The following is a 25,835-nucleotide window of genomic DNA, read 5'->3' on the forward strand; positions in this document are numbered from 1 at the left end:
CGTATTTTGTTTCCCCCTGCTCCTTTCCCCCTCTGCCTGAGTTAAACCTCTGGCCCAGGCAACATCAGAAATCATGGAACAGAAAAATACGAGCATTCATAATTAGAAACAGTCTTTTCCTTTTGTCTGGGCTGGGTATATTTAACTGGTCCAATTCCACTGCCAATACATATTTGCCAAGGAAAACTTTCTCATTTAAACCTTCCACTTATCCAAATAAAGAGAGAGGAGCTGGAAGTAGGCCTTGGCACAGCCATGGAGGGATTTGAGTTGGGAAAAATAATACACTTGATCTCCTTTTTTTTTTTTATCTAGTCCGATCCTATCATTTTGAAATCATGAGTTGCTTTGCTTAAATAGATGACCAGCAGGTGCACAGCTTGCAAACCACATGGTATTGCTTCTGGTGTCAGTCACGGAGTAAGAGTAACACAGGGGTTTGGACAGGCGTTTTATTCTTTTTTACTCCCCAGTAGTACTTCATCACAGATCCCAGTCAGCAAGGGTACGCTGCCCACCCGGCTGGCACCAGGGAGGTACCATCGCCACCACCTTGAGTGGCCTTTCGGGAGAAAAAAATGGTGGTTTTGGTCCTTCTCTAGTGAGAAGGAAACTGCTTAAAACCAGAGCAGCTTGTTAAGACACCACCAGCTCAGCAGAGACCGCCTGGGAGAGCTCTCGGGGCTCTCGCTGGAGGAAACCCAATGTTTTCTCCTGGCCTTGGCGTAAGCTGAAGTGGACTGCCTTGGTTTCTGGTCGTAGGTTTGATCCCAGCATGAGCCAGGACTGTCCACACCGGCGTGGAGCGTGGTTCCATTCACTTCTCCCAGACCTGGGCGCTTGGGCTCAGCATCTGAAACGCTTCATCCAGACCCCACCGAGGGCAGGAGGCGGCTGTCTGCAGAGCTGCCATCGCTGCCAGCTCCCTTTAATTAAGGCAATGCAAATGGGCTGCGAGGGAGAAGGTGCCAGAGAAAGTAAAAGAAGCTCATGAAAGGGAGCACGGACAAGGAAGGAAGAAATTATTCACATAGGCCTAAAGTTTACTTCTAAGAGGTCTTTTTATTTTTAGTTTCATATATTTTCCTTGATCATTTGAGAGAAAAGATCTGTCCATAGACAGATCTCCAAAGAGATTATTATTTTTTTCAGCGTTGCTATTGCTTTAATCCGTGGTCTCTTCAGACAGGGAATGTTTAATTGGTGCACTGGTGAAATAAAATGTTTAAATAGATTGAATGGCAGACTTTTTCCCTCTGTTGTGACATTAATCTCCCAATATTCCTGCGCCCCTTGCTGTGTATTGAGGCAAAGAAAGGAACCAGAGGAGGTCCCTCTCTATACATCTGCCTGTGATGTGAAAACTCCCTGGATACACTTATCATACATGATCCAATACATCAATTAAGCCGCAGACCTTTCTGCAATACTCACTTACACACATGAAATAAATCACTCCGTATGCTACATCTTTTCTGACTCAGGGCAGACTTCTCTGCAGAGGAGATGCGAGGGGAGCCCCGGCTCACGCTCGGCGCCTGGGCAGCCTGGTCTCCAGCAGAACATCGCCCCGGAGGTGCGAAGCCACGTTTTCCTCCCACAACCCTGCCCGATGCACGCGTGCACAAGTGCACCAGGAGCGCTAGAAGGAGATTCTGGAGAAGCAGATTAGATGAAAAGGTGTCCTGCTAAATTAGGAGGTAAATTAAAAGGTTGGTGCTCCTGAAGTATTCTTTTTTTCTTTTTCCTTTGGCAATCTCTAATCTTTGTGATTGTATCAAGATTGATAATAAGGATGTTTAAAATTAATCTGTACCTGTTCTGCCTTTCTCTGACTTTGGCTGAACTCCCTGAAGAGAAAGGAGTTGCTATAAACTTCTGAGTTTGCATTTGACCACGACCATCTCCCTCCCCTCCCTTTCCTGAAAAAGCTCCTAAGAAATGCTGAGAAGAGTATGAAACGATAGGCAGACTTCAGGCTCCACGTTCCTCAGTCATTTACAAAATGCTTTGCAGAATTCACAGCAGCAGATTAACAGTCACAGACCCACAAATCAAAGGATTTCCAGCTCCACCCCCCTCCCACCCATTATGCAGGGAAAAAACCTCAGTCTCCTCAGACAAGAGGGGGAAAAGAGATGAAATTAAGGTTTAAAATAATTCAGTTTTGCATTTAATTTAGTTTTGCATTGTCAGTAATACACACTGCCTACAGAAAAACTGAAAAGATTATTGTAGAATAAAAGGCAGAGCCACGGCGTGTTTGACAATATGATCTGTATTTTATGCTCATTAGGACAGGGAGCCCAAAATACTCATTTCTTTATGATGAAGGAACTAAAGATTTCCAATGAACATGCTGCAATGAGTGTGCTGGGCAGATTTATTGCTAGAACAGCTTGTTCATCACAGCGACCACCTTTCAGGCTTCAGCACGAGTAACTGAGTTGTATAGATGCCTCTCCCCAGGACGCCCCTTCAGCGAACTGGGGAAATGGGAGCCCTGCAAACAAACTTCAGCAGGTCCTGAGGAAACTCAGATGCAGATATTTAGAGCAGAGATTTTGGAAAACCGCAGTTACAGCTCGCTGTTAGAAGCCACTCTTCTTGGATATCCATCTCTTAAACACTGGACATTTGCGTCACAATGTGCTCTCCTGTGATTTTTGAGGATTTCTGCATCTCTTCTCCTAGCTGTGGGTGCTAGGAACATCGAAGGCTGCCCAGAGGGCTCACCAAGGACAGCCGGGGATGGAGGCGGTGGGGAATGGGACCATGTTGGTCACCAGCATCTTGGAATAACAGTGGACAATGCGCCTTGGCCTGTGGGTGTCTAGAGTTCAGAGCAATAAAGACGCTTTCCCCTGTTACTAGAACAAACACCGACTGGGTATCTTCGAAGGCTGCCTCAAGCACAGTGGGTTTGTTCGTGACTGCATTATTAGTAAATAATTAATAATGTAGACAAACCAATGACAGGAGAACCCGCGGTCTCTCTTGCTGCGTCTGCGTCAGCCAGTGAAGACGACCAGGTGCGGTTGGTGCTGGTGTGCAGCTCAGATGTAACCCCACGAGCAGGGAAGCGTCCCTTCCTCGCTGGAGAACGTGCCTCTGATCGATGGCGAAGCAGGCACGCTCATGTCAGAACAGGATTTGGCCCTTAGGAAATCATTAAGCTGTAAATTCTCGATGTGACAGGCTGGAGTAGCGCTGGTCTTCTGTTTCATGTCAAAGGCTGTGCGGAGACTCCTTCGTTAGAGGGTCGATAATTGACTCAATGGGCTGTAATCGCTCACCCCGCACAGTCACGGTCGGGGGGTGGAGGTGCAGCCCGGCCCCACGCAGCCCTGCGAGGCTTCAGCAAAGCAGCTCCCGGCCTCGAGCATCACTTCAGCAGCTGGAGGGGCTGCTCTGGGGGCCAAGGCAGCACAGCTGGATCGCGGGTCAGCAGCTGGGATGGGTAATGGTTCCAAAAATGATGGATGGATGCCCAGCTCCATGGCCCATCTTCAGGGAAGGGCCCTGCTCCCTGTTCCTGGGCACCACCAGTCCTGGCGTCTGTCCTGATGCCTCTGTCCAGCTCTGCGTGATGGCGATGGGCTCACAAATCACTTTGATGATGCTTTTGAAAACAGTTCTTTCAGAGTCAGACCAGAGGGCCACAAAGAGCTGACAGCCTCTCCAGATGACCCTTTTTTGGACTGTTTTGCTTAGCATATGACTGAGATGGAAAAGCTCTCCCTGCTCCTGGCAGTGCGTTCGAAGGGAGATGTGCAGCCCCAGGAGTGTGCAACACAAGGATGCAGCAGAATATTTATTTAAAACAAGAGATGGGAGCTGTGTGGGGTGTAGACCTTGGGTGGTCACGCTGCAGAGCCAAAGGAAGCCAAAGAGCCAGGCAAAGGGGATTCAGTGACCTTCTGGGTATGGGCCAATAAGACCAATGTTTTCATGTTGTGTTTTTTTAAAATCGCTAAATATTACCAGTATCTTTGCAGGGTTACTTTTGTGTTCTTCCCTGTATGATTCCCCTTTTTTCAGCAGAGGCAATTCTTAGCTGTAGGAAGATGATCAAAAATGGCATATTATCTGCACCTTGAATTTCTGACACAACCTCAGCACAGACGTTGTCGGCAATTGTATTTTTGACAGTAACAAGACACTCTGTAACTCGGGATTTGGAGACTTTCTGTTCTCCTGCCCTTGCACTTAATGAAAACAGAGTTTGTTGTAGAAAGAAAAAAACCTTTCTGAGTTAATTTCAGCTCGGTTCAAACCAGGGGATACAGAGGCAGGAACTGAAACTCACATTTATGAGAAAATCTGAGGAGGGGAAAGCATAAGGTGCGTTAGGAAAAGAAAAATCCTTTTCATTTTCCAAGAAGGTATTATGAACAGTAGAGAGGAAAAAAAAAATTACTTGACAAGGTTCTTCTAAAGAGGAAGAATAGCGTAAAGTGCTGGTTAAATTCCCATTGATCTTTCACTCAGCTTCCCATATACATGTGGGTTTGACTATTTGATATTTCCTTTCACTGTCATGGGTAATAACTGAGTGGAAACAATCATTTCTAAATAACTGCCTATGATTCTTCTATTGTAGTGATTAGTGCTGAATAATTATTAGCTCTGCTGAATATTGCATGGATAGATACGATGCGAGTAACTAGAAGCTGTCAGCCACTGGCATCTGTGCGATCGACTGATGCTGCGGGCGTCCCCTGCCTATGGATGGTGCCTATAGATGGTGCTCTTCCCTTCGCACAGCTCCAGCAGCTGCTCCAAGCCGGTCCTGGCTGGGATCACAGGCCTGGACTGTGCTTTCCTGAACTCAGCGGCTTGCCCTATGTGGATACAGGGGAGAAACAAACAAAAAAAAAGGCTATTTCCCTGCTTTAGAAGTTAGGGAAGAGCAGAACGCATTTCATTACCGTGGGAATGGCAAATGCAGAGCAAATACTGACGTTGGGTCCTGCTGCATCTGCGGGCACCAGGAGAAATGCCCGAGGCAATGTATAAAGCCACGATATCCAGGACTTTTAGCGAATATGAAGAGCTGGGTGCTGGCAGGATTGAAAGGCTCGTTGCTTCACACGGCTCAGACAGATTCATGACCCCTGCGCTCTGAAGCAAGGGAGTTTATCAAAGATGAGGACAGAGAGAAATTGTGAATACACAGGCTAGAAACAGAGGCCGATCTTTCACTGATGCCTTGCTTCACCAGCTGCTTTGTCATCTGCGGTCCGGGTCCGGCCCCGCAGAAAAGGAGCGCTCGGGGTAGCTCCCTGCGTCGGAGGAAACGGGGATGAGAAGTTGCGTGCCAAGAGTTTAAAGGCGGCTTTAGAGCCGATCTTCCCAGCTGGGCCAGTGGCTGTTGAGCTCCTGGTTTGCTTCACGTCACAGCTCAGAGCTCTCTGGGGGAAGGGCTGAGGGGCTCTGTGCCCACACCGGCGCTGCCCGTGGTTTCTTTGGCAAAGCCGTGGATGCGTGTGCCGGCGACCCTGCTGCCGAGGATGCAGGCACTGGCACCGGGTGGATCCCATGCTGCTGTATCCCAGCGCGGCCTGAGCGCCCTTTCTGTCCCCCGGTGCCAGGCGCTTGGATGCATACGAGGCGTGGGCTGGTATTTGCACTCCTGGTGATTTAGTTTGTGTCTCTGTGGTGACGCCATGTGTGTGCGTAAATATGCATGCGTGCAGAGGTTGTGCGGAGTTTTGTGGACACAGGATTGTACACTGAAGTGTATGGGCATCTCTGTGCATTTGGCACCATATGTATTTGACTGAATTGGAGGCAGGCGCTTTCTGCTGTTACGGCTCCAGACTTTGATTCCAGGACTTATGCCTATCACCCTTCTCAGGAACGGGTCAACGCAAATATCCACAGAAGGATTTCTCCAGCAGTTGTTTCAGCAAAGAACTTGCTAATATTTAAAGCACACAGAGAGCTCATTAGCCCAGCCGCACATCCATCACCTGAGCAGACCCAGGTGAATCTCCACCTGTTTTGTTTCACTCCCCACATGCTGGAACAGCCCTTTGCTCACGGGCCCTGGGCATGAGCTGCTCCGCAAGTCTCCGGGCTGCTCCCCAGCCGAGCAATCCTGCAATTAGCCTGAGACAGACTCTCCATACAGGAACATAATTGACCATCAATAAATCATAAACAGAAGACAGGATGCAGACAGTCCTGCAAAGAGGAGAGAAATGGTTGTTGAGACACTCTGACCTGCCTTGTATGGCTTTCTGCAAAAGGAGAAATTGCGTTAGCAGGATACGCATTTAACCAAGGTATTTGTAATAGGATTTAGTACCATTCGCTGTGAATGCGTGACACAGTAAATGTACTAGGGACGGAATAGCAAAAGAGAAAAGCTTGCTAAGGAACCAATGCTGCCATCCACTGAGTGTCTTCTGTTTCCTCTCCCGAGCTACAGAGCTGCAACCTCTGCATCTTCCCAGGATGTCAAAACCCCCTGCTCTAGAGCTTCCAGTGAAGTCGAGGGGACCCTTTGTGTGGGAGCGGGGCTGGCTGTGCGGTGCAGGAGGTATGCCCGTGCTCCATGGAGGGTTATACAGGCAGTACCGGCAAGGAAATCCTTTTCTGAAGGCTGGTAAGCATGAGGAGGATGGGGAGAAACACAGGCGGGCTGACCTGTCGTTTTCTCCCTGGAAAGGGGGCAGCGCAGGCCCTGGTTTACAGCCCCCCGGGAGGGAGAAAAGCGCAGGATCAGGAGCTGCACAGCGGGATGGAAGGGCATTCCCTGCCGGACCCCGTGCAAGAGGCTCCTGAACCCTGTACGCGGGGCAAACAGCAAAACTAACAGCGATTGGGTCTTTTCCCTCCCAAAACTGTTCCTGCAGGGTCCTGCTAACGTGCACCAAGCGCTGCGTCAGGCGCGTCCCTCCGTGAGATGACCCAGGGAGGATGCAGCGAGGCCGCTTCTGTAGCCGTGCCAACAGCAGCGGAGGTGAGAGGGGCTGGAGGGGAACTGCCTTGTGTCCTGCTTTCCAAAAGTAGACTGCGTGGGTTTAGTCGCTTAGTTTTACTGGAAGAGGCCCAGGATGATGGCTATCATTTTCGCAATATTCCAATGTGTAATAAATAAATTATTAAGAAATAATTCTTAATGACAAGAAATGGAAAATAGCAATCCAACATGTTACTGATTCCCTCCACCAGTTGCACTCTTCAAAATTGCTCCCGTGCCGCCTTGCTGGGGCAGGCTTAGCTGGACCACGGTGCTTCGGGGTTTTCGGAGCCGGGTGGCCGCGCTGTCCTGCCGCAGCGCTGGGGCTGGCTTTGCCTCCCTGTTTGCAGGCGTCCCCAAGCCCTTGTAGGCCAATGCAGGTAACCAGTGTGGCTCAGACGTGGCTGAAGATGCTCCTCGCTTTGGGTACCCTACAGCTTCCAGGTGTTTTTGCGAACACTTGTGCTAGGCCAGCAGGAGAGGCCGGGTGGTGGCTCTGTGGTGAGCCACTCGGTGCCGAGGAGGGATCCCCTGGTTCCCAGCAGTGGGTGGTCGCAAGGCTCCCTGTCTCAGCTGGCCATGGCCCCTGTGGTTTTGGCAGGCTGGGAGGTGCGAAGGTCGGTGGCTTCGGGGGCTGTACAGCACACGTACAGCTTTTGCTTTGCTGGAGGTGAGGTGGCCTTGGCAGAAAACTGAGTTGTCCGCTCCATTTCATAGATGGGGAAACTGAGGAACAGAGACCGCAAGTGTCACTCCCTGCACCAGAACTGCGTGCGAGGGGGCGTACGGGGGGTCGGAGCTGGGAACAGAAACCAGCAGCCCCCATTCCCCTCCCTCCTAGGGCTGACGGGAGGCTGTAGCCCAAGAAATGCGGGACAGCTGAGGGCACAGGTGAGGGAGCCTTTAACTCCAGCCCCGCCGGTGCCCGGGGATGCGCAGCCTGCCGAGGTGAGCCTTTCGCTGCCGGGCTTTGTTTCAGCGCGGTGCGGCTCCCCCGAGCAGCCCGCACGGCTCGGCCCGGGGGGGGACACGGGGACGCGCTTCCCCGCGCCGCGCGTGCTGCGGGCGGGCCGAGCCCCGCCGCCGGCGCCGAGGCTGGGGAAGGGTTAAACGCGGGGAGCGGGGGCGGCGCGGGGGCGGGCGGCGGCGGGCGGGGAGCGCGGAGCGCGCCCGGGCTCGGGGCTCGGCGGGGAGCGCGCCCGGGCTCGGCGGCGGGCGGCTGCCGGGGCGGCGCGGGGGCGGGCGGAGGGCGGAGGGGAGCCGGGGCTCGCCGGGCAGGGGCTGCGGAGGCATGAGAGGGCGGCGGAGCTGAGCCGAGCCGAGCCGAGCCGCGCCGCGCCGCGCCGGGGGAGGCTGAGGGGCTGCGGGAAGGCGGAGGAGTAGCGGGCGCCCGGCCCTGGATTTCCATGGTGTCGGGGGCCCTGTGGATTACCCCGCCGTGAGCCGGGGAGCCGGCACCCCGAGGAGGCGGGCGGCACCGGAGCTGCGAGGTCTGGTGAGTGGCCGAGGCTGGCGAGGGGGCTTCTGCCCCCGGGCATCCCGGGGGTTGCGGGGCATCCCCGGGGCTGGGGCTCCCCGGGGCATCCCCGCTGCCGCGGTCCCGCCGGGAAGGCGCGGGGAGGGGGTTTGGGCTCGTCCCCGCCGTGCCCACCGCGGCCCCTTCCCCGTGGCCGCCCGAGGCGGTGGCACCGCGGGCTGCGGACCGCGGGGCGGTGCTCGGCGGCACCGGCCCTGCCGCGGCGCGCCGGTACCCGGCCGGGCCCGGGCCACCCCCGCCGCGGGCAGCGGCTGCGCCCGGCAGCGGCACCGGGGGGCTGCCCGCCGTGCTTGGGGGGGGCATGGAGAAATCCCTCCGAACCGCCCTGCTCCCGCTCCTCCGGCCCCCGCCTGCCTCCCCGCTCTGTCTTACGTGCGTATCCGCGGTATACATCTGTGTGTTTCTCGTTAATTCCCTTGTTATTTGTTACCAGTCAGTCACGGTCTGGAGCACTCGCTGCACCAGAATAAACTCATTTCCGTAAAAAGTTACTGTTGGCAAGGAGGGACTTTTTTGAAAACACCCTTGAATCTTGGAAAAAATCCCCATTAAAACTTTCCCAAATCCTCGCAAGACCCTTTTTGAAAGCCAGCGAGGGCAGGGAAGGCGAATGCGCTTGTGCTCCCGTCGGGGAAAGCCGAACTCGGGTGCGATGGTCCTGGTCCAAGCCCTCCCCAGCCCCGCAGCCGCTTGGGTGGCGTGTGTTGGTCACGGCAGAGGCTGCTCTGTGCGAGCACTCGATGCCACGCCGTCCTCTCCCGTCGTGACCCGCGTTTAACCTGGCACGGTCAGGCATTACCGGCTTTGTCTCCATTCAAGGTAGGGCCAATACTTCCACATTTCTGGAGGTGAAGTGAATGATGTTCAATTAATCAGTGTTCTAAGGGCTATCGGAAAGTCAATAGGTTAATATTAAGTGAGGTGAATAGTAAGTGGTAGATAAAAAAAACCCTGGACATCTGTGACCTACAGTTCAAGATAACTGGCTTGGAGGTGAGAGAATGTGAAGTTAGCGGAGTACCATGATGTAAAAACCTACTGCTGATAGGGTTTCCCTGTTATTTGCTGAGCACTTGATGCTTCACTGGTGGCTTGAATGTGTTTAATAGATCTCAGCTGACTTGGGGAGATGGTCTTGTCTCTCCTTCTCTGGATGGCTTCATTGATACGGTGTCTAAAAGTTCAATCGAATGACCTACCCTGCAGTTGAAAGACAGATGCCTCAGAAGAAATCTGTGCTGTCTTCAGAACAGATGTTTAGCTTTTTTCCTTTAACACAGAGATGTTAGATCCTTTAAAATGCAGTATTTTTTTGTCTTTATTGCTGTCCTTTTGCCATTTGTTGTCACTTTGAGGACCCTCAAAGCTTAAATGTGGTATTTTGGGGTGGTGCAGGGAACCAGATAAAACAGCTTTGATTTAAGAAACTTGGTGCAAGCAATGAGTAACATGAACGTACAACTGCTGTTGTGAAATAGCTTATCTGGCAAACCAGTCATCTTTCTCAACTCCTCTAACCATCTCCACAGAGCTTGTTGCAAGAAGATAAAGTAACCCAATTTACTCTTCGTTGTCTTTGTAGTGTTTTTTTGATGTAATTAATCGTGGAGTTTCCCCCTGGCTTATAACAAGTTTGTGTAGTGGAAACAGGTAACAGATGCTGCAGAAGATCTGCACACAACCCACCAAAACGATAGAAACGGCTTTTCCCGGTGCTCTCGCCCCGCTTGGTCTCGCTCTTCGTGTTAACGCTGAGCTTCCCCTGCCTCTCGGCAGAAGGGAACTTCGGCTGGGTGCAAAAGGGAAGATGCAGATCCAGGCTGGCTGTGGGAGCCTGGAGAAGAGGTGGCTGCTACTGCCCTGTGCTCTTTAACTCTCTCCAGCAAATTGCATTAGTATGTGACAAATTGGCTTGCGAAGCAGCTAAATGGAAATGACATTTGGAGCAGTTTGCTGTGCAGACCCTGCGGTGTCTCAGGGAAACATGTGATTTGCAGTATCTTCCCGAGATCTCCAATTTAAGTACCACTGCAAGGCTTTCCAGAACTTACTTTAGGAACTCCTGTTGCAGCTAAATGTGGGAGTCTGGAGCACGTCTTGGAGTAATTGCCCAGAAGGGCAGATGTAGGTGCAGACTGTCTCATGCTGCAGGCAGCTTATATGAGGAACTGAACTAGGAAAGAAAGCAAAAGCTAATACAGAGAAATTGTATGGGGCATGTGGCAAGAAGGCTTAAGGTGGAAAGCTGTGCGTGCCGTGAGGTGCCAGCGTGATGCTTTCCTTGGGAGCTGGGCTGCGTCTCGGCAGCACCTTTGTTCAGCTGAGGTGGTTTAGTGGCTCTCGGAGGAGCGGACTGTGCTGTATCGCAACAGGAAAATGTACACCTGCTTCTCTCATCCCGCTTCCCTGAGCAGAGCCGCCTCTGTTCGAACGTGGCAGTGATCAAGCTGTTTTAATTGGCCCCTCTGCAGTTTGAACAATAAATATGTAATGGGGGAGAGTGCCCCCCTCTTCCGCATGGTGTTGAGGCTGTCATTTTTGACGGGGAAGCGTGTGCTCTCTGCTTTTCTCGTCCCTGCACGCTCGGGCACTGCGCTCGCTCCCGCTCCAGCCTGTCTCCTACGGCCTGTGAAAATTGCGCTCCCCCATCTGCCTTTGGCATCCTTAAAAAGAAAAAAAAAGATGAACCTGAGCATGCAGTGCTCCTGAGACAGGCCCCTTCACATTTCTAAACACTCTTGATTATTCAGCTAATCTTTATTTCATGGGCCTGTTACAAGAAACACAAATGGGGGAGAAAGTAGAAGGCGGTGACACATTTAAAATACACAAGAAAAGTGCTGGCAGGAATATAATTGTTCTTATTCCAGCAATATGAAATATTTATGGGCCTAAGTTGTGGCAAGATTCTCTGCCCACCTAACTCTTTCTGAAATCTTTTCCCCAGTAAAAGAGTAACTGGGGGGCACTGGCTGTGCCGCCAGCAGAGCCCCATCCCCCCCAGTTGCCTGCAGGGCAGGGGCACCCAGCTGCCTGTGCACACAGCCGGGCGCAGTGTCCGTCTGTCCGGCCCTGCGGAAGGGACGGGAGCAGCATGGCATGCTGGCCACGCTGCCCAGCTCGTACAGGGAGCGCAGCATTGTGTTACAGTCTGTTAACTCGAAATAATTCAGAAGCGTCCCCTCGGCCAGCCTGTGAAAAGCCCCCTTTGAGGTGCCCGTGTTTAGTAGGAGCCCACTGCTCCCCCAGGGCATTCTGCTATTAATTCATTAGATCTGAGGTTTTTTATTCTCTTCCCCCTCTTTTCTTCCCTGCCCCCCCATGCAATTCAAACAGTGATGAATGGACAAAAATCCCTCAAGGGAAACATTTTTTCACTTAGTTACAAAGATTTCATGGCTAATTAGAGTAAATGTGGTTTTTAGAGTGTTAATCTCTTAACCAGCTTGGCTAGGAGGCCACTGCGGCAACAGCCAAGGGGAGGGCAAGGGGGAACCGAGGGGGGAAAGGTGCTACCAAGTTCTTCCTGGGGCTGAGCCGCAACCGCTGCTGGCGGGATCCGACGTGGCTGCCACCAAGAGCATCCTGTGTGCCACCGCCTTAGCTCTGCTAATTGGGTGCCCACCTTCCCTCCCAGGGCAGGGTGAGGGCACGGCTCGGCTGTGCGAGACTCAAAGGCGTTTTGGTCTGAGGAGGCCATGAGCTCTTTGTCTGCAAAAGTGGTGCAGAGGGAGCCTCCGGGATGAAAAGCAAAGCAGGAACAAAAGCAGAATTGAGGGCAGCGTGCTGTCCTTGGGCGGCAGAGGCGGCCGCCCGGGGCTTGTGTTCAGATTCTTTCTCTGCAATTAAAATATATGTATTTACCGTGTGGTTTAGTGCCAGCGAGGGAGGTAGGCTGCGAGCGCACCCGGCAAGCAGCGGGTGCCGCGGGCTGGCCCCCCACACGCCGTTGCACCAGCCTGGCTGTGGTTGCGATGCCTCCGGCCCACTTTCTGCAGCAAGTGCCCAGGCTTGCTGGTGAAGCGCATGGTCCAGGTAGCACGTTACTGTCAAAGGTAGATGTTTTGCTGAGGGAAGTCATCCCCCCTTTGCTACCATGAAGGGGATTTAACCTTGATGCCTGCTGGCTTCTTCTTGCCTCCTCCTGTTCTCCCTGTCTGTGCCGCCTCCCTGGCATTTGCTTTTCCAGCCTGGTTTTGGCTTTGCCCCTAATGGCTCTGGTGAAACAGGGCGAGTAATTCGGGAGCCAGCTCCCCGCTGTAGCCCACTGCCCACCCTGGGCAGCAGGGCTGGCCGGCGGCTGGTGCAGAGAGAGCTGGGGAGAAGATGGGAGTGGGATGTGGGCTTGAAATTCCTCTTCATCCCACTAGAGGGGATCCTCCGGATCCGGCTGGCGAAGCCCAACTGAAAAATGAACATAAAACCAGCGACTGGCAAAGCTGCACTGGGACGCAGCCCCTGGCTGGTGTTGGAGCCCCGGTCCCTCAGAGGGGGAACGCGAGTTACAGGGGCTGCGGGTCTGACCCGGTGCTTGGGGGGTGCAGGAGGATTTTAGCCTTGGCTGGGAATGTCTGAAAAGCACTGGCTGTGGCTGCCTCTCCCTGCTCCTTGTCCAGGAAAGCGTGGCTCCCCGGCATGGCTTGTGGCTCCTCTGCCCACTGTGCTCCGAGCCCAAGCGCTGGGAGCTGCTCAGCTCGGGGTGAGGCTGCTCTCACAGGACTTTACCAAGAAAGCACAAGTTTATCAAACACACGAGTGCAACATATGTCAGTGATGTACCTAATTTGCTGTGTGTTCTCTACTGGGTTTTGAGGCTGAATTATGATCCATCTGTGCGTTTCGGAGGGCCCGAGCGATGCTGTCAGCCTGGGGTTGGCTGCAGGGATGCTGGCTGCTGCATGGTGGGGGGCTGCCAGGGACAGGGTGCTGGGAAAGAGGTGCCCTCCCCTCCGTTATCGGATAGAGCCCATCTCATGTTTCTCACCGTAATCGCTGCTTCTGTTTGGGTGAAATCAAACTGGGAGGTGGTGACGGAGGGGAATGAAAAGTGAGATAAATGTATCGTATTATGAAAATTTAATCCTGCTTTGCCTGGGCTAAAATTGCATTCAGAGCAGGAGATAAAAGGCATCGGAGTCACGTTATAGAAAAAAAAAAAAGTCCAGATCATCTCAAAAGGCAGAGTGATAGCGAGCCTGGGAGAGCCCTGCCAGCCGGGCCCCGCTGTGCCAGGGCAGCAGCGATTCAGTCCTGCCTGGACCAGCCCTGCCCGCTGTGTGGGGCTGCATCCACAAAGCTCGGTGCCACCTCACCGCGTGGCAGAGGAGATGGTTCTTCCAAGAAACAGGTCCGCTGGGGAAATTTTGTTACCAGCTGATGCGTTCCTGCGTTAGCTGCCTGCACCGTGTGCCTTGTCTCCTGTGGGTTCCTTAAAATCACAGTGTGGAGGGACAGCCCGGTTGTGCTGTAGGCTACTGTCTGGCTGGGGATCTCCTGAGGCACAGGGGACCTGGAGAGGCTCTCTGCTCTTCAGAGGTCCTGCCTGCCCCAGCCATTCCCTTTGCCCCTCTGCAGTGGGGGAGCAGATGGCAGCGATGGTGGGGACAGCCCAGAGCCCGTCTCTAGCTGTGTGCGGTTTCGGTGGGGGTCTGAGGGTCCGATGGAGGGCTTCTGCCTCAGCCAGGCCCTGGCTCTCTGGAGCCGGCTGCGTGTTGTGCTTGGTGTGACAGCGGCTTCCCAGGCAGGAATGTCCCTCGCAGCCCTTTTCCTCCTCCGGCACCACTTCCCCGCTTCATAAAAGTGAAAGGTGAAGTCTGAGTAAATATTACGCTGACCTCTCACCTCGCCTCCTCCTGCCGCTGCTGCTCCTTTCTCAGGGCTCATTAACGGAGCCACCAGCTGACCCGGGGCTGCGCTGCCGAGGAGGGGGCTCGGTGCTGCTCTTGGAGCCTGGCAGGGGCTCGGCGCTGGAGCGCGAGCCCGGCGCCTCACGGCTGGGAGCTGGACGGGAAGGGCAGTCTCCTTCCTGGCCGCCACCGAGGCTGAGCCTCCTCCCGCACACAGTAAGTGGACGTTAGATCAGCCTTTGCTCAGGCTCGGTGGGGAGCGGCGTGGGCTCTCCCGGTGGGTGCTGGTGCCACGTAACGCTGTAGCTGCGCTCACAGCCCAGCTGTGGCCACTAATGCTGGTGGGAGCAAGGGGAGGTGCTGGTTTAGGGTGTTGCTGCTCTAGCAGAAGCCTCTGTGGGAGCAGTGACACCAACAAAAATCCGTGTCAGCAGGAGACTGTTTAGAGGAGTGGGTGCAGGCAGGAGGAGCTGAGCATGGACCTGGGCTCTGCCTCTCCATGGTGACTTGGAGGGGTTGGAAGGGCTCCCCGAGGGCTGGACCAGTGGCTCCTGTCTGCCATGGCCTCGACTCGGGCATGGGGCTCAGCAATGGGAGTGCTGGGATGTGTGTGGGGCAGGTGTGGGGGGAAGCCCTTGGGATGCACAGGCAAATCTTACTCTGTTTTCCCAGTGAAGGGATGGTTGGATGGGGGAGTGATGGTTCTTGGAGAGGCCATTCCCTGCGTGTATCAGGGAAGGTTAAAGGAAACAGCTTATTTTGCTTTCAGCTCCTGGCTGGCTCTTAACATCATTTGAAAAACAGTGGTTTTAATTCCTGTAGCAGCTCAGTGTCAGGCTCCGGAGCCCCGTTTCCCTGTACCATGTCTCGGGAAGCCGCAGGGCGCTGGGGAAAACAGGAAACCTCGGGGGCAGCGCTGGGCTGTTGCTCGCTCGCTCTGCCGCCCGTGATGCGCGTGGGGAAGGAAGCGGATCCACCGCGGCTGGTCCAGGAGCCGCCGGCAGACCCTGACTCAGCGTGGAACAAGTTCCTAGTGTCACTTCCAGGCTCAGTGAGCCTGGGAACAAATGCCTCCCGGAGAGATTTATGTGTAGTTTTTTCTTCCGTAGTGGTTTCATGTCATCGGTAAGAGAGAACTCGGAGTGATCCCTCGTGTGTGGCGTGGTGTGCTGGAGGTGGTGGAGGAAACTGGGCATCCAGCGAGAGAAGGGCACGACTCTGGACGTGTGCAGGGGTTTTCCTTGGTGTTCATGCTTAACATCGCTTTGGTTTGTTAACCTGGGAACAAGCTTTCAAAAAGTGAGTTTAAGCTCCAAGGTTTTGAGATTAATTATAATACTTAAAGCAGTGGCTTTGAATTATTTTTATTTGCTTTCGGATTGCTGGGCTTTCAGAGTTTGCCTTGTCGAGATTTTCTTTATAGCCCAAAGTGGCCGTTCTTTCCCCCAGGAGTGGGAAGCTGAGGTTCTGGGAACTGGCTGTTGGAAAAGCAGGCGCTGTAATGAACATGAGCGTGTTGGTAGCTGGATTAAAACTTCCCAAGCCACGTTACCGAAACAGGTGATCTCCCACTTCTTTGAGAAGCAGTGAGTGCCGCGGACCACAGTGGGCTGGTTGCTTGCCCAGGTAGCCAAATACAAGGGATTCACGTGTAGCCAGTTCATGTGAAGAGCTTTGTTCCCTGTGGCTGGGTGGATTTATGGATGTCAGAGCAGAGAAATGGTAAGTTGGCTGCTTAACAGGGATGTTACAGTTCAACTCCATAAAACACGCAGGCTGTCTCCTTTACTCATTCATTTGCCAAGTCCCCAAAAAGTCGCAGTGACAGGAGCAGAGGATGGAGCACTGCCCTCGTGATCATATTTCCTGCCTTTGCTGGTTTATGTCACAGCCTGTAATGTTATTTAAACAAAAAAAAAAGCCTGTGAATTTCCTTTTTGTTTTTAATGGAAGTGCAAAGAGGTGGGGTGCAGAGGAAAAGGGAGCATGGCTGTAGGCTTCCTAACTGGCTAAATTATTCTTATGTTGAAAATTTGCCATCTCACAGGTTTTAAATCTGTGCTGAAGCTAAAATGTGGGAGCTTCTGCCCTCCTGGGTGTAGAGAGGGCCCAAGCGTGGTCGGGGTGCCGCAGCTCTGATCATACGGTGTAGGAGCACGGTGAGGTCCCTGCGTCAAACCCCCAACTCGGAGCTCCGCTCCTGCTAAGCTGTTGCTGGTTATTCTGTGTGATTCGGGGGACGGGTGGGTGTGATTCTGCATACCCCAAGCATCTTGGTTATCCTGGGCTTTGATGAGAAGTGATTTTTGTGGATGTAATAGACACCTGCTTTATCAAAATTAGCATGGGCACAGGAGAGTGCTGGTTTGGCAATGCAGATGGATGCAGGCTTTACCTGTACTGCTGCAGGCCCCCAAGCATTTCTTCTGCTGTTTTCATTTTATTAAGCGCTGATGCTGAGGGTAGGGCCCAAGTAAGAATGAAGATGCCTAAATCCCTTCCTTGGTTCAGCCATTGACTCTGGGAGATGTAGGGCAGCCAGAAAGGCAAGACTGCTTGCTGTGGCCAGGCTGCGATGTGAGAGCTGGTTTTTCTTTGTTATTTTTCTAAGTCGGTTTGTTGTATATTGAGTGCTTTCCAAAGATGCTACTTACATACTTATATGGGGGATAAGCTCTTCTCAAAATCTGGAGTAAGCAAATTGGGAGTAAGAGCTTCTCAAAGTCCACCTTGGAATGAGAAATGCTTCTGTGTTTGCCTGAAACCTTCTAAAAATTCTGACCTTTGATGCCTGCCCCTCTGTATTTCCAAATCGATTTAACATTACGGAGGCATCCATTGTGTTACAGAAGCTGGAAGGCCCAGATGAAAAACACCCGCAGTAAGTAATCTATTTGGCTGAGATACGGTGCAGCAGCAAAAGGTTCACTGCAGGCTATTTCTCTCCTAGTTGTTATAAAGTTTTCTCCGCAGTTTGCAAGGAGTTAATTGCGGTGGTGGTGATGAGCCCCTCTCTGATCAGTGGGCTGTGGTATGTTTGGCTCGACTGGCAGATGAGGAGCCTTATGGAGCAGGAATTGTGTTAAAGGCCCATTTGGTGGTCACAGGTTTAGGCTGTCTTTAAAATCTCATAGCAACCAAGGAGCATGGGCAAGCACTCCCGAGTTCGCTGGAAGAAAGAGGCTGGAGCCCCTTTGCTTGTCCACTGGGATATAATAAGGCGCTGGTACAAGCGCTTGCGTAACTTGGCTTTTCAAGGCATAAATTGTGTGATGGGGCAAATCTGTTCCATCGGTTCCACCAAATAAATTTTCTGACTTGAAGGTGGCTACAGCTTGTCTTGGGCTGAGCTGAGAAGCGCTAGAACAAATTCTCAGCAAGAAACAAAAGCAGAGGCTCTTTTAAGGACTTCCAAGGATGTTGTATAACTGGTTTAAAAAAATAAGCCCTGCCCAGGGTACTGGGTCACTGGAAGGCTTAACCTCAGGAGTGACAAGTTGGGTGGGATCAAAATGGCTTTGCAGATGGAGTTTTTCACTTCTGAGTGTGAATTCAGCAATATGGTTTTTTTAACCATTCACTTCCTTGTAGACTTGTGTGAAATGAGCTGTATGTCAGTCCTGTTCTTGATATGAGATCTAATTTACTTTTAAGTAAAGGTACGGTCTCCCTGGGTGCGTGTCCTGCCGGCACAGGGCTCTGGGCAGCTCGCCTTCCCTGCCAGCGCCTGCCCTCGCGCTGTCCTTTATGTGAGTGCCAAAGACCTAACAGTTTTGGCATAATTTCCTTCTCCTCCCGAGATCTGAAAAGAAGAGTGTTTCTCCTACAAACAGTGCAAACTTCAACTTGAGAAAAAGCAAAATATTGACTCATTTGTTCATCCCTGACAATTCCTCTTACGTTCTCTGCAAATTTCCATTATAAACATGACACTTTGCCAGATTATCTGCTTTAGCCATCTTGTTACTGAAGAGGATATAATATTAATTTCCTTGTCATTTACTTTTTCTGATGTATGTGGGATCATTTGGTTAACAGTGTTATGAATCTTAATGTAAAACGGTTGGGCTTTGCTTTGAGCCTCTAAAAAGACAATGGAAGCAGCACTGATGTGATCCTGGAAAATGCACTGATTTTCCTCAGAGCTGCATAGAAACTCAAATTTGGGTGCAGATAGAGTTTTTTTTTGACCAAGCATCTCAACCCTGTTGTTTCAGTGGAAGTTTTGCAGCTCTCGGGTCGTATATAGTTCAAGTCATTGAGCTTTGCCTTGGTTTTGTCACCAACAATCCTGATGAATTTGATATAAATGTATTGTGGATCTGGAAAACCAATTTGTGGTTGTAACGGAGATGCTTATAAAATTGAACACCTGAAAGTGTTCCTACAACCCGTACTGGTTCCCATGTGTTGCTTTGCTCTGCTGTATTTTGTAGAGCAAACTCATTTGCTGCTGCAGCCTTCCTTCGGTCTGCCGAAGTATTGGTGAAGTCCTGCAACAAATTCAGCTGTAGCTTCTCTCCCTTCTAGATCCTCCGTATGTTTTATGGAATCAAGGAAATGTCATTACCGGTTCTTAATTCATCAGCCCCTCAGTGATGCATCTGGTCAGGGCTGATGAGGTGGTGTCACTCCAGGTGGACCGTGGGTGCTGGTCCATGCCTGGGCATGTCCCAGTGTCCCAGCGCTGCCCCGGGAGGTGGGAGTGGCAGGGATGGAGACCGCTGCTGTGCTCGGATGGGACCGGGGCCAGGGCGAGACAGCTTCCACAGAGGAGTGTTGAACTAAAGGGTGTGCGAGGAGCTCTCCAAGCAGGCAGGCTTGCTGCATTCCTGTGAAATATGGCCTTACAAGTCCTTGAAGGATTTATTGTTTTCCGGGCACTGCTGGATCCAGTCCGATAGGCTGGATATAGGAAGGAAATGACTCAGTTGCTCTACAGACAAGTGCAGCTTTGAAATTCAAAGAGGCAGGAGACAGCTGAGAGGCTCCAACTCATTCCCATCGGGACTCGGGCCCTTGTGTGTCTGCTATTCTTTGTGCACAGCACTTGGGGGTCGCAGCCGGGACGGGGCAGCGGGTGGGGAGGGAGGAGGCTCCGGTGGGCAGCGGTCAAGCTGTGAACCAGCCGATGCCTCAACCCCTCTGGCATGAGGACACCATGGGAGAGCAGGTGATGGCAAGTGAAGCCGGGGGCCGGCGGAGGGGAGAGGGCTGCGGCGCGGCTGCGAGGCCAGTCTGTGGTGGTGGGAGCAGCTGCTGGGCTCCGCGCCCGCCTGACCATTGCCAATCGATTGCTGCGCCGGGGGCACAGCGTGGGGCAGCGCTTGCAGCAGTGCAATGGCTCTCAGATTTTCCGAGGCATGTTTCTCGCCCACAACAGGGTGGAGAAGCGCAGTGACCCTCCCTGCGGATGAGCCGTGCAAGCAGTTTGGGTGCTCCGGCTCCCATATCTGCTTTCCTGTTGCCCATGTTGTCTGGAGCTGGCCCCGTGGTCCCTTGTGTTTGCACTCTGGTCTGACCTATACAGGGATTTGCCACAGCAAATGGAGAGATGTTAAAGATTTTGCAAGGCAAGCTCAGGATTTTAGGACCTTTTACCCATCGATGTGTCCGGTCCCTCTTTAGCCTCGTGCTGTAACTTCTGGCTGATGTCAGATGTAGACGTAAGCAGATGCTTTCTCCATCCTATTATCAGCTTGGTTGGAGAGAGAGAAGTTTTTAAATGACAGAAAGATCCTTAGCAACGAAACAAGAGTTAGTGTTAAAAATAAAGAAAACAAGACAGCTTGTTTCATCTAAACAGAAGGGTTATTAAACAGGCTTGAATTAATCAGTGATCTGCCAGAGCTCTGAAATTGAAAAGCAGGGCAGAGGAGCATGGAGCAGATGAGTGGGAAGAAGCCACTTTCTCGGGTAGACATTGATATCCAAATGCTGTAGGAGAGGAGATGATGTTCAGTTGATGGTGGGATGGAGCTGAGATGGCTCCAGGCTTTGGGGTCCTTGGCTGGAGCTCAGCGCAAGGCTGGGGGCACCTGGCTGCCAGCACCGGGAGCCCCCCGGGCACTGATGCACCGGACCCGCTGGGATCCTGCCAGCAACCAGGCGCTGTCCCTGCGGCCGCGAGCTCTACGATGGTCACTGCTTGTCATGCTCAGTGAAGCAGACTGGGCAGGGAATGAAGATGCTTTACGCTTCCCAGGATTCAGGCACCTCGAAACACTTTCAAAAACTGCATCAAGCACCCCAGTGATGCACTTAAAAGGGCAGGCAAACCTGTGTAAAGAGGCTTAAAGAGGTAAAGGCGCTTCCTTCGCGTCGTTGATAAAGCTGGTGTTGATTGCAGTTCATAGCACATACTTCCACTACGACAGGCCTGACGAGGGCTGGTTAATGGTCCCTGAAGGGTTCTTCAGTGCTGTGTGGCGCTCTCCTGCATCAACCTGTCTGCTTCAGTTTTGTTGTTAATTTAAGGGCTTTTGCAGTTGTGTTCTGCCTTTCCAAATCCTTGTGATCCCACAGTGGTACCTGGATGATAATTTCTTCCACTTCTGCGGTGGGAATGCCAGCGTTGTGACTGGCAGCTGAAATCTGTAGGGAAGCAGTGAGCCGACGGTGCTGGTCACGCAGCGGGGATGAACCTCTCCCTCTGCCTGTTTCTCCACTTCTCATCCTTACAACTCCTGCCCCGGTTTGGTGCCACGCCACCCCTACCCTCCCGGCGCGAAGGGGGAAGGCGCAGGGACAGACAGCACGATGTGGGTTTGACTTGGCGGTTATTGCTCATAATCTGAAAAGATAATGCTGTTCTGGCGCAGCATGGAGCATCGTAACCAGCAAACACCTCTCAAACGGGGAAACGTGCCTGAATGTGCACACAGGCAGTGGCGTGGTCTTAATAATTTCAGTGCTGCTGGCTGAGTGAAATCTATAGCTGCACAGTTGGGGATTCAGCATCTCAGAACCTAATTTTAACAAATGTACAATTTCCTGGTTTACTTAGGTAACAGCACTGTGGCTACTGTGTAAATACATCTGGCTGCCGTAGGGAGTGTTGGGGATAACGAACACCACTCGCTGTACAGGGCTGGCACAGCCAAAGGATTTCTGTTTCAGGATTTCTGTTTAATGGAGTGGCTGGGGACCCATTTAATTTGAAGCTGGGGTTCTTCACTTGCCTGTGGTGCACTTGGAGTGAGGCCAGGAGAAGCTGCTGCTTATTTTTCTCCTCCAGTTCGGTGGCCGCTCTGTGATCTTCCCTCGTGCTGCACTGTAATATTCTCTTGTAATAAACTGCAGCTGGATGTCACCTGGGGAGAGAGCGCTGGGCTGAGGCTCAGGAGATAAAACTCCTAGCTTTGCCACTGGGACCTTTTGACTAGCCTTGGGCGAATCATTTAATCGTTTAATCTGCCTGCACCCAAGGTCACCATCCATTAAGTTCTATTTTGTTGAGAATAAAGTCCATGAATAATCAAACGATGTTCAGGTGCACCAGTGAAGAGGGGTGGATAAACCTCGGTCCATCAGGACTCCGGTAAGAAACTAGAAAAAGCACTTTCTAAGGGATATGCTGGCCTAGATTGCCTGGAGGGGTTGTGGACTCTCTTTCTGGAGGTCCTTAAGGATGGTTCAGAGAGACATCTCTTGAATTATGATTATAGCTGGTCCTTGCAGCAGGAGACTGGATTAGAGAATCATAACTTTCTGGCCAGAAATTTGTATGATTTAATGTTATCCAAAGCCATTGACCTGTTTGCACAGGCTTGGATGAAATGGAGACTTCCCAAAACTTGAATAAACCAGCTATGAAACTTAAGAAGTGTTAAATTTTCCCTGTGTGTCATACTTCAAGGCAACCAGGAAAATAAGGGTCTGTTCTGCTCCGTGCTCCGGTGCATGGTGTTGCCGCCAGCCTTGGGTCTGTCCTTGGGGACTGCATGGTGAATAAAGTCCTCTTTTCCCAGCACCTCTCTTGATGCAAGGTAATTTATAAGCTATTTCACAGCAGTGTACTTGAAGCTCAATAGCTGCCAGCTGGGGTTTCTCAGATAGCAGGTGTCAAGTATCAGCACAGGGAAAGAAAAAGGTGTCTAATTTCTGCCACCTAGGTGTCCTAGGTTGATTATGAATTTTTCTGGATGCCTGTTGGGGTTGGTGGGTTAAACGTCTCCAGCTGCAGTGCACAGCTGGGTGTAAGCCATGCCAGAGCCACAGCTGCAGTCCTGCTTTAGATTTGCCAGAGGAGCCAGTGCTCCCTTGGAGATGGTGATGATTTTGTCATTGTTAAAGAAGTGCCTCCTTGCTGTGTCACAGGGATGTTTCGGTGTCCTTGGGGGTCAGAGGTAGCTGTGCCCATGTTTGCTGGTCACCACTGTCGGGGGGGAGTAGCCGTGCTCTGCAGAACAGTCTCTGCTCAAATAGTTTATGAACAGAGGCACACCAAGGAGCGCTAAACCAGTCCCTTACACATACTTTACTATAGCAGTTTATGCCTGGTAACTCCCTTTTGAACGTCCGAGTGCCTCATGTAGGTGAGTGTTATCCCCATTTCAGAGGTGGAACAACTGAGGCAAAGAGTAACATGACTTGTCCAGGTCTATTCAGCAAGGCTGGGACAAAGCCAGGAGTAATGTTAGACCGCTGGTTAGGGTGCTGCGCCGTGCTCTCCAAAATGCAGTTGCAAAGATGAGGCTTACAGCGGGTCTCTCCCTGGGATTTTCTGTTTCTCTTTACCCCAGACCTGTCGGGTGTGCTCAAGAGGGAGATGGGGGGGAGAGGTGGCTTATCCGGTATGCATTGTATAAACAATATCTGAAGTCTGGACAATATGAACAAATTTTGTGCATAATTCATGCAGTCGTGTTTGTTATCAGGGAAATGCCTTTTCATGGCTGGGTTTCGTTCTTCCCCTCCTCTTCCTTGTCCCAGGGCTGGAGGAAGCAATAATCACAATACTGTATTTTGCCCTCTTAACTCTTTCTCAGAAAGCTGGCGGGCCCATTAAATACCATCCCCGTGAATAAGCAGTTCCGGGGAAGCGGGAACGCGGCTCCCGGCGTGGTTCCTGCCTGCGGCTGCCAGCGTAGCCCTGCGGAGCTGGGGACAGCGCTGCCGAGGGGCAGCGAAGCAGAAGGGTGAGGCATGAAGGGGGTTTTCAGCCCGATATCCAAAGGGTTCAGTGTTGCAGGTTATGCTTTAGGAAAGGCTTGGTATTCGTCAACCCTGTGGTTCAGTAAGCTCTGCAAAAACCTCAGACCCGCTGCCAGGCACCTTGCTGGTGATTTACAACTTGCTCTTGATGTTGTTAGAGTAAAAATATTCTTAAAAAAAAAAAAAAAAAGGCACTAGGAGCCCTCATCGTTGCTTTGTATTACAAAACTGTAATTACTTCACATCAAGGTGCCAGTAACTTCAGTTGGTGTCAAACTCTGAAGCAAGTGATTGAGCTGGCTGTTACACGCTGCCTGGGTTTAAAATGCCCCGTTGCTGCACCTCGGGCTTCCTCAGCGCTGCTGCTGCGGGGTGCGATGGGTGCTGAGGATGCTCCGAGATGCCTGGGAAAACCCTCTGCTCGGGGCTCAAACGTGCCAAGGCTTCTCTTGCTGGTGAAAGAGGCGAAGACGCTGAGAGCAGGGAAGGGGCTTGAGCGAGTGGGTGTGCGGGTTTCTGCTGGGTAAGGGGGGGATTTGGCAGCGTGGGGCTCATCTGGCTGCTGCGGCTCGGCCGAGGAGGCAAGACTGAGACTCAGACCTGCAATCTGGGCTGGAAAGGTCCCAGAGCTCAGAGATGCCTAGATAAGACGGTTTGGCTTACAGCTTTTGTCCAATTAGAACAAAACAAAACCCTATTAATTATTGTAAGGTCTTCCTATGTAGCTGACAAATGTGTCCTGAATATCATTTCTTCAAAGGGGATAAATCACTAGGGCAGCTTTAATGATTGGAAATGTTTCATAGAAAAATTCCGATGGGCACCAGGAGGGATGCAGACCCGGGACGCCTGTTCTCACTGGCTGCGAAGAAATGGCCAAGCTCTCAGCTTTTTTCCTTCATTCCAGTTGGCAGATCCGATATGGAGCCAATGCAGAGAGAAAGGGTCAGGCTGGTGCAAGGGTGAGGTGGTTCCAAATGGTTTGTTCTTGTATTTTACTTTATATAGTGTAGCCTGCCCTTTTGGTGACCCTTTTGATAATTCTGGGGGATTTCTGGCAGCCCGGTGACCTGCAGGGGAGGTCAGCAGTGCGAGCCAGCCGGTCTCCCTGCTCCCGGCCTCGCAGCAATGAATCTTATTTGACTATAAAAAGCAAAAAGGCCAGAATCCACCTCCAGCTTAGAAAGTAATCACGGGCCTGCCGTCCCCCTCCCCGCGAGCTCAGTCATTTCTCGGGAGGCTTCATTCTGTGAGACAACTCTCCAAACCCTCGTGGCCTTAGGAGAAAACCCGCGGTGGGTTTTATCGCTCGCTCTGCTCCCGCTTTGTGGGGTGCTTGGGGACCCCCGCGGCCTCCGGGCTGGGAGCGATGCAGGGACAGCCTGGGAGAAGCACGTGGCACTCGGATGCCGAGAGCAGGGGCGGGAGGGCGGAGGTGAGGATGCTGGGGTCGGCGCAGATGCGTTTGCTGGTGCGGGGCTCTGTATAAATCACTGCTCATGAGACCGGCCCTACCCCAAAAGAAAAGATACCGGCACCACGAAGCAAATGCAGCTGCTGCACTGGTGACATCAAAATTGGTCCTTTGATCCGTCATTTTCCACAGGAGATTCTCTTTTTGGTTTTGCCTTAATTTCCCTTTTTCACCCTTCTTTCTTTTTTTTTTTTTTTAATGTGCATAAAATGCCACTAATGACAAACTGTGGTGCCCGTGAGTGAGTGACAGCTGAAATAAGAGAAATGACTAATCGGGCCTCCTGAAGCCCTGTCACATGGAGATTAAATGAGCCCTTTTTTCTTCCCCCCATCAATGAGAATCATGGGCATTTGAATAATAATATTATAGTCTCCATTAGGATGACAGTGGGGGAAAAAAATCGGCTCAGACCTGTGATTATTCTTTCAATCTAATAATTATTTAAATACCAGATAACTCCTTTCAGCCTAATTGAGGCCTTTCAGCTGCTTGGGTTTATATTGTGTCCCTGAATTTACTCTCTCTTTCACCTTGCGTTACTAATAGCTTCAGATTGCTTTTAAGGCCATATTTTAAACTTGCTTCTAAAAAAAAGAGGAAAAATTAATGGTCAAATAGTATTAAGAATCAGAGTTAAAATTGCCCACTCTCCTGTTTCCCTGGTGTTTAACTCCCCAGCTGTACTCGGCCATCTCCAAACTCCTCCGTAGGGCATGCAATGGGTTTCTGTTGATGTTTGATATCTGCATCGCTGAACGCTGCTTAATTCGTGTCCTGCACCCACATGTTGCCCCCCGCCTGCCCACCCCAGCCCTGGGGTAGTGGGGAGCGGGCAGGAGCTGCTCCCGC

At 51.9% G+C, this 25,835-nt stretch overlaps 1 protein-coding gene across 12 annotated transcripts in view; it reads left to right on the forward strand.

The window, feature by feature from the left end:
* Window positions 1-25,835, forward strand: part of PLXNA2 (plexin A2) — a 260,299-nt gene that overhangs the window by 71,973 nt on the left and 162,491 nt on the right. For 3 of the 12 annotated variants that reach the window (XM_087761940.1, XM_009462408.2, XM_087761942.1), the window contains exons 3-5: window positions 1,485-1,712; window positions 6,431-6,613; window positions 6,864-6,970. In XM_087761940.1, the coding sequence (XP_087618066.1) occupies window positions 6,928-6,970 (43 nt within the window). In that variant the 5' untranslated portion in view covers window positions 1,485-1,712; window positions 6,431-6,613; window positions 6,864-6,927. Of the gene's footprint in view, window positions 1-1,484; window positions 1,713-6,430; window positions 6,614-6,818; window positions 6,971-7,811; window positions 7,919-8,249; window positions 8,466-14,461; window positions 14,570-15,358; window positions 15,479-25,835 lie in introns of those variants that run through there. The other 9 variants (XM_087761944.1, XM_087761943.1, XM_087761945.1 and 6 more) reach the window with 9 other exon arrangements.

This window comes from Nipponia nippon, unplaced genomic scaffold (assembly GCF_047370975.1).
Source record: "Nipponia nippon isolate SJK-2023a ecotype South Korea unplaced genomic scaffold, ASM4737097v1 scaffold_25, whole genome shotgun sequence".
Lineage (NCBI taxonomy): Eukaryota > Metazoa > Chordata > Aves > Pelecaniformes > Threskiornithidae > Nipponia > Nipponia nippon.